Below are 12,622 nucleotides of genomic sequence, written 5' to 3'. Positions count from 1 at the left end.
TGAGAAACACAATTTTAAGTAAACCACATCATTTGCCTTCACTTCTCTACGTCTGAGTCTCTATTTCTGCTTTGCAAATAAGTACATCTGTATCACTTTTCTACATAGGAGCGTTATTACACAATATTTGCTTTTTTTCTTTCTGATGGCTTCACTCTGTATGACAGTCCCTAGGTCCATCCCTGTCTCTACAAATAGCACAATTTAGTTCCTTTTAATGGCTGAGTAATATTCCATTGTATATATGTACCACATCATCTTTATCTATTCCTTTGTTGATGGAAATTTAGTTTGCTTCCATGTCCTGGCTATTGTAAATACTGCTATAATTGTAGTATCTTTCAAACCTCTTTCCAAACCTCCTTGCTTTAGATTTCTATATACTCTAGGTGAAATGGGTTTCCCTGGTAGCTCAGCTGGTAAAGAATCTGCCTGCAATGCAGGAGACCCCAGTTCGATTCCTGGGTTGGGAAGATCCCTGGAGAAGGGATGCCTGCTCCAGTATTCTTGGGCTTCCCTGGTGGCTCAGATGGTAAAGAATCTGCCTGAAGTGTGGGAGACCTGGGTCTGATCCCTAGTTGGACAGATCTCCTTGAGGAGGGCATGGCAAACTACTCCAGTATTCTTGCCTGGAGAATCCCCAAGAACAGAGGAGCCTGAGCAACTGAGCACACTAGGTGAAACAGATATTGTAGTGGATCGCCTGCTTTAATGACCCTGATGCTTTTTGCCTATGTGCCTTCTCTTTCTCATATAAATTTGCAATGCCTTTTCATTCTGTGCAGGCATCCTGCTCCACCCCTTTGACTCAGGGTCATGATCTGGGCCCATGGGATATTGATGTATGTAAGCTTCCCTGGTGGCTCAGGTGGTAAAGAATCTGTCTGCAATGTGGGAAACCTGGGTTCGATCCCTGGGTTGGGAAGATCCCCTGGAGGAGGACCTGGCAACCCACTCCAGTATTCTTGCCTGGAGAATCCCCATGGACAAAGGAACCTGGCAGGCTACAGTCCATGGGGTCACAGAGAGTTGGACACAACTGAGCAACTAAGCATACATGCACAAACAGAGGGCTTCCCTGATGGCTCAGTGGTAAAGAATCTGCCTACAATGCAGGAGTCACAGGGGACACAGGTTTGATCCCTGGGTCACGAAGATCCTGTGGAGGAGGGCATGGCAACCCACTCCAGTATTCTTGCTGGGAGAATCCCCATAGACAGAGGAGCCTGGCAGTCTACAGTCCATGGATCGCAAAGAGTCGGACACGACTGAAACGACTTAGCACGCACGCACACACACAATGCAAACAGAGACTTAAACAGTGCCTGTGTGAGTGCCTAAACTAGACTGCTGGAGGATAAGAGGTGTGAAACACAGCAGAGCCATCTCAGTCAAAGCCAACTACAATTAGGAGGGTTGTAGAACTAACCTGCAGCTGATAAAAGATGTGGGAACGGACCCAGACAAGACCCTACATTTAACAATTTTAGGTTCAGAATTCTGCTGTTAACCACAGACCTCACAATCAAAGCTAGCAGTGTCAAATAAGTATGCTGACAAGTTCTTTGCCCTGGTAAATATCTGAAAACTCACTCAATGGTGAATAGTTATGCCTCTTCCAAAAAACTGACTTATCAAGTCACTGAACAACTTAAATATTTTCAAAGAAAAAACTTAAAGTTCCACTACATTTTCAAATTATCAGGCTTCATCCTAAATCAAGGATTTTGCTGACAATGGCTTCAATATTAGTTTAGAATAAATTTTCCATTCATTTCAGAAACACAGATGAGCCAGTTTTTCAGTTTTATGTCCCTTTCTATAGTAAGTGGTGACATATTTGGGAAAAAAAAATTACAGCACTTGGCAAAATAAACTTACTGAACTTTCCTGATAAATAAAAAATTCCTTCTCACTATTTGTAAATACATTTATTGTATTCATAGGCTTATTTTTAGCAAAGGCTATATTACTATTATATTTTCAAGCAGCAGCATTCTTCTTTCCACTACCCATTAATCAGTACAACACGTGTTTTAAATGTTTGCCCCTCTCATATTTGAATTATTCTATTAATGAGATTCACTTGAGTATGGAGGCAGCCTCTTGTTAAACTGCTAGCTCTCAAAGAAACTAGCACAGTTCTGTATACATTGCAAGTGCTTCATAAATATTCAACAATGGTAGTATTTGCTTGTGATGTGCTCTTAAGCCTGATTTTGATCCCACACTCGCAAAGAACAACTTTATGCAAATGTATTGGAAACTTTTTCAGGTCTACTTGAAATGGTAGGATTCCAAATGAAATGTAAGTTTTTTGGAGTAATTATAAACAAAGTTGCAAACTCTGGGAGATGGTGAAGGACAGGGAAGACTGGTGTGCTGCAGCCCATGGGTTCGCAGAGTCAGGACTAAGCAACTGAACAACAACGATAAAGACCAGTGCTTCTTCAAAGATTGCTGCTTCCTACCACACAACTAGAGACAAGTTTTTTTGTTTCAAGAGGAATTCAGTTGTTGAACTTATCATCTATGACTTTCCATAGTCATTTTAAAATTATTTTATCTTTGGCTGTAAAGTTTTTTATGTTTATATCGCACTACTTATCAAGGAAACCGGTCTTAATTTAACATTTAAATGTCAAGGATATGCCTTTTTTTATAGTGCTTTAAGATTTGTAGAAATAATCTGATTCCGTCTACCTAAAGCTAGTTATAATTTTGAAATATTCTTTCTCATCCTCCTCAGGTTCTACTCCAATAGAGCATCCTGGGATGATGGAATGTTCCCTGCGCTTTTGAGTGTGGTAGTCACAAGCCGAATGTGGCTTTTGAGCACTTGAAATATAGCTAGTATGACTAAAGAACTGAATTGTGAATTTTATTTAATTTTAAAAAAATTCATTTGAAAAACTTTTAATTGGAGGATAATTGCTTTACAATGAATGTCGTGTTGGTTTCTGCCATATAACAATGTGAATCAGCCATGATTATGTACATGTTCCCTCCTTCTTGAACCTTCCTCCCACCCCTCACCCCATTCCACCCCCTAGGTTGTCACGGAGCACTGAGTTGAGCTCCCTGTGTTATACGACAACCTCCCAGTAGCTCTCTGTTTTACATATGGTAATATATATGTTTCCATGCTACTCTCTCAGTTCGTCCCACTGCTCCTTCCCCTGCTGTGTCCACAAGTCTAAATTTTATTTAATTTTAACAAATCTAAAGTTAAATAGTGACATGCAGATACCATATTGGACAATGCCATGCTGGATAAGAAGAAGCCAACCCTGTGACACCTGCCCCTGTAGGCAGTTTCATGTTTTCATAGAGACATGCCATTTGGAGGACACATACTTAATTATTGCAAGGTAATTACCATGTTTTCCCTTTGGGGTGCAGTTTCTTCCTACTGATAGAAAAACTTTTTCTGTTTTTTTTTTTTTAAAGTAGTACTAATACCACTGGAAATAGTTTATACTGAAGATAATAATAATAATAAAAAAACTGGAAATAGTTTACACTGAAGATTCCTATAGCTAACATTTGTGAAGGGTCCACTTTAAAAAAGAAATAAATACAATGGTGGAGAAGATTCAGTGGGTATACACATGCCATCACTTCACACACACATGTACATGTGATACCTTCCCCCTTTAATACACATAAACACTTCTATGTTTGCCAAGTGGATTTGACTTTTGATTCTTTGCCAATGCTAAATTTGAGCAAATTTGTTACTGCTGAGTTTGTCTTCTACTCATATACCTGCTGTGGCTAATCCACCACTATAAAAGCTGAAATTCAGGAGAGAATGAAAGTCCAGTGGAGTCAACAGTTATATCAAGCTGTCTACTCGTAGTCATGTTGTTTCAGTGACTGGCTATAGTGAAGTAAATATTCTTAGAGACAGGCATAACTTATAGAGAGTAAATGAAAAAACATAAAAATGAAGATGCCACTTTATGTCTGAGGGAAGCTGAATGGGGTGTTATGTAGAAAAAAGTTTGATGTGAGACAACGTACTGTGGCTGCTGGTACTACTTCTAAAGCACTTTGAAAATGCTTGCTTCATCTGCAGAAGGGAGCTATAATAAATTAGTGGCAGAAGACATGCCACCTCTCATTCTTGAGCCCTTATAGACATGGCTAATCAACCATAACCTCAGGACTTTGTAATCCTTTGATACCACATACTAGGCATTATCAATCAATAGGAGATAAACCCTATTTAGCTTCCCAGGTATTGAACTCGACAGACGTGTGTGTGCTAAGTCATGTCTGACTTTTTGCAATCCCCTGAACTGTAGCCTTCCAGGCTCCTCTTTCCATAGGCTTTTCCAGGCAAGAAATACTGAAATTTTTGCCATCTCCTACTCCAGGGGACCTTCCTGACCCAGGGATCAAACCCATGTCTCCTGTGTCTCCTGCACTGGCAGGCTGATTCTTTACCACTGTACCACCTGGGAAGTTCATTCCCAAGTATTAGTGTGACTTACTTAGTTTATAAAGTACCCTTTATATTCAAGGCTTATAACAAACTCCCTCTATACAAATGATAAAGAAGAATTTGTTTTCCCTTAGAGAGAATCATTTTTTCCTTCTGTTGTACTTCCTTCTCCTCATTCCCAACCACTTCTATCACCCCTTAGTATTTCTTCTCATCATCAGTTTGACATAAGACATGTTTAGGAGGCAATTTGGATGATGTTCCTGGAAGCCTCAGGGTTGTTTCTAGACTTAAAATCAAGAAAGATCATTATTCTTAAACCTTAGCATCCTTAGGTACTGTATTGCTTTTACTTGCATAGAAGTTTATGCGGCAGTAAATTTCTTCCCCCTTGAGAAGGAATTGTGGCTCTATCCATAAGCAATCCTTCCCCTACCAATATATTTCTTTTATGTTGTGAGATTCAGATAATCTCTTAGATTTTGTAGGCTGATGTCACTAAATCTGCCTTGGACCAAATACCCATCCCTTGTCCATGATTCTGCTCACCAGCCCACACCAATGTGATCTCTCATTCCAAATACATACTTCCTTATATTGTGGGAAGAAGCACTGTTTCTTACTGGGTTAGTCTCTCTGTATAATTGTTAATGGAGCTTTTCAGATGCTGTCAATTATTATGCCACTTTCAAATTATAAAAATGAAGTACAAAATCATCAACTCAAACTCCCACAGAATTTCACTAAATAAATTCTAAAAATCATTTAACGCCTACCTTATACTTTCTTCACTTTAGTAATGTATAAGTACACAGGGCTACAAATTTACCCTACAGAGTAAATGTATGTGATTAGCAAATTTAGAAAAACATACAAAAATATCTGCTAATGGAAAATTTTTGGAAACTTAATCTCTGTAGCTCTAGAATCTACCTATAAACTGAAGGGCTCAATATCAGATTATTTTAATTTTTTGAGTCAAATATATCTTATTGGTGTACTTTTGTGCAAGGCAAATTTAGGTGAGCTAGAAATTAGAGAAATGGTAAGGAAAATTCAAGATGCAACTATCTGGAGAAGGCAAGCTAAGAAGTAAACAGTGTATATGTTTAGATATCTTCTAAGCAGAGCTAAATTTATCCAAATGACTAAAAGCCCTAAATTTATTTAATAGCTTATAAAATCCCTTTATACTAAGAGACAGTGAAGGCAATTAGCTAAATTTCTTTAAAATCTAGAAATATTGCTTTTTCCTTTTTTGGTCCATACCACCTTGAACTTCATTAGAGGGAGTGTGACCAGAGACACAGAAATCACAATGATTCACATAAAGAGAATAAGTATCAGGGACTTTGTCTGTGTCTCAGGCTCTACATAAAAAATATTTTCATGATTCATTCAGCAAACACTTAGGTGCCTGCTTTTAACCAGATCCTGAGGATTCAGTGGGAACTAAACAGAAATGACCCCAGGACTCAGGGCTGTTCATAATCCAATATAGGAGTGCTACGGCCAGTGTCAGTGCGGAAAGATTTTGTTTAGCTGAATACTTAAAAATGGAAGCAAAACTAGATGAAATTCTTTGTGTGAGCTTATTTGTCCTCTTCACTAATCTAAGAAGGTGCCAAGCCACCCATTTGGGTTGGGTGTGATGGTAAAGTGCGCACTTGAGTCTATTCTGAGAAGGACACCATCTACACAACCCTTCTAAGACACGGAGTTCTGCTACAGCCTCTGCTATCTTCATCTGAATAGGCCACATTCATAATGGAGCTTTTGGGTTTCCTATAGAAGCAAGTTTTGCTCCTTAGCACCTCCACATAATAAGCAACTTGTGCAGTAGTCAGATTTACCCAAGTGGTCCAGGTCTGCCTGGAACTTTCCAGTTTTAGCTCAGAAACTCTCACATCCCAGGAAATCCCTCATTCACAGAGAAACCTGGACAAGTGGTCACCTTTTATCTAATCTAGTTAGCACAGGTTGCTAGGTGAGATACAGGAAAGTCTTTCCTTTCTTCCTATTTCATAGGCAAAATTATGTATTTATATTCTCTTACTTTTCCTCGTAATGCACTGCCAGCATATAGCTTTCTTTACTTTGGATCCCCAATTCTCTTTGTCTAGAATTCTTCCAACCCTTTAAACAGATTCCAGCAAAGCACCCATTTGAAAGCCTTTAAGTAAGAAACAGGAAGGCAACGCCTTACCATCTCTTGACATTCCTAGGGCAAGACACTTCTGCAGTCGGCAGTGTTGGCAACGGTTTCTGTTGGTTCTGTCAATTAAACAGTTTCTCTGCCTCGGGCAGGAGTAAGAGGCATTGTTCTGCTGGCTCCTCCTAAAGAATCCCTAGAGGGAGAGAGAGAATGGGAGGGAGGTAGATTTATGAGAAGGGACCATTAACATATACTACAGTGAAAGTAACTGACTTCAATTTTTAAAACTCTTTGGCTACCTCTCCTTGGATAGCTTACAGACATTTCTATTGGAGAAAACTTGGACTCTGCCAAGATATGAAGGTATCATTCATTCATTCATTAATATTTACTAAAGACATCTTTGCTGTTCTGTGTGAAGTAAAACAGAACAGAATTCCTGCTCCCAGAGAGCAGAGGGAAAAGAGTAGCAGAGGAGAGTGTCACAGACAGCAAAACTTGTTGGGGATAATATGTGCGTGCTCAGTTGTGTCTGACTCTGTGATTCTACAGAACATAGCCCACCAGGCTCCTCTGTTCATGGGATTCTTCAAGGCAAGTATACTGGAGTAGGTTGCCATGCCTTCCTTCGGGGGATCTTCCGGACTCAGGAATTGAACACATGTCTCTTAGGCTCCTGCATTGGCAGGCAGGTTCTTTACACTAGCACCACCCGGGACAATAACACAGGCTTATGTCAAGGCTGTGTGAGTGAGGAACTTGGGGTACTGAGGAGTGTGGTTTCAACAAGTACCACTATCTTCTTAGTTTTTCAGATGCTTTTTTCATTCATTTGGAAACGTTTGTGTTTGGCCAGAATGTATCTGGAAGGTTGTATTTCTAACCAATGATGTACCTTAGAGTCAATCACATCTTTTGAATAAAGGAAATGTGGTTTATAAACTGCCAATTAAAAAAATAAATAGTAAGTAAAAACTGAATGAATGCCCTCTGCTTGATCTTGTTACGGAGTCCAAGCTCTCTCTGCTTGCAGCAAGATAGGCCAATAAATCCAGGAGACGAGGTGTTGAGGCAAGGAATACAACTTTATTTGGAAAGCCAGCTAACGGAGAAGATGGCAGAGTAGCATCTCGAAATAACCGTCTTGTTGGGCCTGGATGCCAGATTCTTTTATGGATCAGAGATTGGGGGAGGTGAGGAAACAAAGTAAGAAGACAATTTAATTCTTGCAACTATCTCTTAGACTGGCAAGTCTCAGACAGGCAGATGTGTTAGTTTCACTTCTTTTCAGTCATTTCTTGGGTGGTGTAAAATGGAATATCTCCTGTCACATCAATAAACAAACATGCCACAGTTCTCTGTGATTCTGGTCCCCCAAATGTGAATTTTGGAGCCAAGCCATGTTGGGGGCCATTTCCCACGCAAAGAACTCAAGACTGTCCCAGTCCTTCACAGGCAGGCAGGGTCAGGCTATCTTCCTGTGAGTCAAACAAAGGCACCCTAGTCCAAGAGTGGGGGGTGTTGGTGAGAAGAGTGTGTCTCCCTGAGACAGGCCATTATGTATGCCTCTAATAACGAAGGGGCAAAATAAATACTAAAGCCACAGAAGTAGATCCAGTATGGAGTCAAAATTAACCCATTCCGGTTACTGTCTGAGACTATAGTGAAATAGGAGGTCCTCAAGCAAGTAAGTTTAGGTCTTTCTGGTACAAAATGAACTGCCTTGGACTGTACATCACCCTTATAAATAAATCCACAGCTGAGTTTATTTATTTATTTTTTTGTCTAATTCTTTGGCTACAATCCACGTTAGTTATCTTAGCAAAAATCCTAAATAAACATTTTCTCCAGAGATATGAAAGTTTCCTTCACCCTTTCATTTACCTATTTAATGTTTTCCCCATCACTCCTTGCTCTTGAATTGCAAAACAGCAAAGGTGCAAAGTGCTACAAACAAATAGATTAACCAAGAGAAATGTTAGGAAAAGATAACCTATAGTATTGTCTCTTGGAAGCAGGAGGCCTAGAAAAGGTTCAGGAGGGCTGACCAATGCCCATGATGCCCATCTTGCTGAGAGGTCTGGAAGTGGACACTTCTTCTGTCAAACAGCTTCCATGTTTCCTCAACTATCAATGGGAGGATAGAGCAGGGCTGGGACTAGGGTGAGGCTGGTGAGACAACCTTCCTGATAACATATTTAAGGGTTGCCAAAGGATGTGGCACTCAGAATAAATATTTTAACACTGATTTTAAATGTTAAGAATCAACATTAATGCACACCCCTCAAAAATTTAAATAAAAGCAGAATTAAAATGATCGATTTTCCTTTTGTCTTGGGCTTCCATATGGCTTGGCAAAGCACTGCATCAGAGAGCTTGGCCAATCTTGTGAAAAACTAAGAAAATGAAGCATGGCCAAGTATCTCCTCTCTAAGATTTTGTATTTATAAGCCCCAAGCCATTCAACAACAAGGACTAATTTTGCCCCCATAGTTCCAAGTGTATTATTTATTTAATGGACCAGTGGTGGCAAAATAAGATATCCATCTGTCCAGTTTGAAAGAATTCACGGAGCCCTTAAACAAGAGATCACATCCAAGCCCCCAGGGATTGAAATGATGTACTTCATCTACCGTGAAAGCTGTCAGAAAGCATAACCTCAGTCCATTGGTCCTGATTAAAGATGACTTGGAATTTACATTTTACAAAAAAAGTGTGCGGTTTTTATCTGTGGATACTCTAAGTGCCACTTAGCAAAGGAGTTGACAGAAAAGACTTTTTTTTGAAGTCACACCTACAGCCCTAATTTAAGGCCAATTTGACATTAATTGTAAGGCATTTCTTGCTTATCTGTTGCTCATTATTGCAAATGAGGTTTTTTGGCATGAAAAGGAGATTTCGTTTTAAATTTTTATTGAATGAAAAGGAATCTGAACAAGTGCACATGCTGAAATGATGTTTTTTAATGTAGGTTGCTTATGTTGACCTGAAAACAGGATTATGAAAATTCAGAGACTGATACTAAATGTGCTGACATTGATATCTTATTCTGAGCAGAATTTCTTGAGTTTGCTATTTGGAGAAAAATGTAGCATATTTACAAATGTGGGTTTTTCCATGAAATAAAAAACTTTGTGTGATGTACAATGTCATTTTGACTAAAACCTCAGAATATGCTTCAAAATAACAACACAAGTTCTTTGAATCTGGGTTCCTTCTTTAAATAGAAAGGATGACAGGAACCTAAACACTCATTCTTGGCTATTGACCTGTTGGAATATATTTGTTAAGTAGTTCAATAGTTTAAAAATTACTGCCTAAAACTGTTTAGCTCCTTAGCATGACCACAGATTCATATTTTGAAATCAGACATTTTCTAAATCCAGCTGTAAACAATGAAACAAAACATTTCCACTTTGACAGTGGTCTAAAATCACCATCTCCATGATGATGGTGTTAGTCACTCAGTTCTGTCTGACTCTTTGCGACCCCATAGACTGGGTCCTGTCAGGCTCCTCTGTTCATGGAATTCTCCATGCAAGAATACTGGAGTGGGTTGCCATTCTCTTCTCTAGGGCATCTTCCCGACCCAGGGATTGAACCTGGGTCTCTGGTATTGCAGGCAGATTCTTTACCATCTGAGTCACCAGGGAAGTCTTTTTTTTTTTTTTTTCCATGGATAGTGTGTAAACTAGACCAGAGCTCTTAAAATTGTATAATAAACCAACACAGTGGGGTTGATTTCACTGGAGAGGGGTCTGATTCCCAAATTATTCCTTTCTATGAAGAAAATTGTCTATCTGCTTGCAGGAAGTAATAACTTATTCTAAGAGAGTAAAAAAATTGCTGATCTGTAATTTTGCTTTACTGTTTCATGAGATAAGTTGAGGCACATTAAGGTGGATAGCATGCAATTCTGAATTATAGGTCTGCAGAAGAACAGAATAAAAGGCACATCTCATGATGTTCAAATATGGATTATTGCTTATCACCTCTAAAGCAGGTTGGTATGTTGCTGCGTTAGTATATTTGTGTTATTCTTCCCCCTCTGCATTCCCTCTCCTGACTTTATTTTTATTTATTCCTTTTATTCCCTTTCCTCCCAGTTTCAATTCCAGAAATTATACTTCTTCGAGACTGTTATGAAGAGACTGCCAATTTTTCACATAGCATGACTATCTGAGTTTCAGTACATTTTGTTTCATTTATATCTGAACGTCTTATAAGATTAAGGGTGGTTCTTAGACTCTGTGATTGTGCCACATCTCCTTCATTCTACTGACCTTAAATTAATGATTCATTCAGCTTGCATCTTTGATTGAAAATATAATTGCTTTTGCCAATAACTTTGCCAGTCTATCAATTTCCCTTCCTGGACTATAGCTTCATTTCATTTGTTCTGGTTACACAGTGCCCTTTTAAATAAGTTGTAGAACTGTTTTCATTTCCCCTTGATATTTAGTCTCTCATCTTTCCTACCTTCTAAGGATTGAATTTAAACATTTACTCTTAAATTTCAAATTTCTCTTATTTCGGATTAGTCTATATTAACTGCTATTCCTCCAGTTTTAAGATTTTAAAAATCACCTTGCTTATAGGAATTGGAAGAATTAGTTGGATTTGTCATGGAGGGGAACACTGGACTGAGAATGAAAAAAAAAAAGTTTGTTCATGTTCTCTCATGAACTAGATCAGTGATATTGGCCATATGACAGAATCTTGTTAATAACTCAGGACCTCTTTGATGAAATTGAGGCAGATTATTTTTAACTGACAAGAGGTTATCTGCTCCACTTTTAAGATTTCATACTTCTAGTTTTTTTTCTGAAATATGAGAATAAAGGATAGTCACAAGCATATTGCAAATGTTACCTTGACTGCTTTCTCAGGCAGATACATAAATACAGGCCCATTAACTTATAATCTTTATTTTAAACTTTAATGTTGATATAAATGTGCTGGAGTTTACTGGACACAAGATGTTAATACAGCACATCAGTATTTATATTTTGGTACATGTGAATAACTGAGGCTTTTAAATAGAAATCCGTTTCTAAGCAGCTCCTGATGAGTTAGACAATGACAAAAAGGTGAAAGGCCAAATAACAGAAAATCAACCCACCCACCACCAAGCAAGAATTCCTGAGTGTCAGCAGCAGGATAAGAATCCTTTAGCAGGCCTTTCAAGAGCTGTCACCTCTTGCATCGTGAAGCCCACAGACGCCTGAGGCCAACACAGACGCTGTCAGCTGTGCCTTGTTAGTACCCGTACCTTGCAGCCTTCACACGTGATGACTCCGTAGTGGATCCCAGAGGACTTATCGCCACAAATTTTGCATGGTATCACTTCAATTTGTGCTGAAAGGGGAAAACAGACAGTTTTGAGCTTACAGAGTTGTCTTCCTTTCACCCTCCCATCTCCCTCCTCACTTCTCGCATGACTCAGCGTTGAAGACTCAGTGTTCGGGGTGGGCGGGGCTGTAGGGTCACCTATTCTACCTGAATGGCTTCCCTAAGCTTCTTCTAAGTAACCTGGTGGTTGTCAGTCCCCCAGTCATGTCTGAGTCTGTGACCTCATAGACTGTAGCCTGCCAGGCTCCTCTGCCCATGGGATTCTCCAGGTAAGAATACTTACGTGGGTTGCTATTTCCTCCTCCAGGGGATCTTTCCGACTCATGGATCTAACCTGTGTCTACTGCGTCTCCTGTATTTGGCAGAGGGATTCTCTATCACTGAGGCACCTGGGAATCCCTTTCTAAATAAAGGGCATCGATTTACATTGTTTGTTTTGTTTTCCTTAACCTAGAAAATGTAACCAGGGACTAGAAGTTTTCTAAACTTTTGGTTTCATTGTTTTTTCCTTTTCAAACTTCATATAGTGTGACTTAAAAATCTCTTGAACCTGTGGTTTTGGTTTTCTTTTTGTACTTCAAACTTTAAGTCACTGAGAATGATCACATTACCTTTTTCAATAATATTTTAAATGAGCAAATAAAGCAAAACTGGAAGGGGTAGAG

The 12,622-nt window shown here is 39.1% G+C and overlaps 1 protein-coding gene across 1 annotated transcript in view; it reads right to left on the bottom strand.

Moving 5' to 3' along the window:
* Positions 1-12,622, bottom strand: part of RORB (RAR related orphan receptor B) — a 203,879-nt gene that overhangs the window by 37,166 nt on the left and 154,091 nt on the right. The window contains exons 2-3 of the mRNA XM_006057218.4: positions 11,878-11,963; positions 6,657-6,798 (exon numbers count right to left, since the gene is read on the bottom strand). Of these exons, the coding sequence (XP_006057280.1) occupies positions 6,657-6,798; positions 11,878-11,963 (228 nt within the window). The remainder of the gene's footprint in view (positions 1-6,656; positions 6,799-11,877; positions 11,964-12,622) is intronic.

This window comes from Bubalus bubalis, chromosome 3 (assembly GCF_019923935.1).
Source record: "Bubalus bubalis isolate 160015118507 breed Murrah chromosome 3, NDDB_SH_1, whole genome shotgun sequence".
In the NCBI taxonomy this organism is placed as follows: domain Eukaryota; kingdom Metazoa; phylum Chordata; class Mammalia; order Artiodactyla; family Bovidae; genus Bubalus; species Bubalus bubalis.
This window is presented reverse-complemented; position numbering and strand designations above follow the sequence as displayed.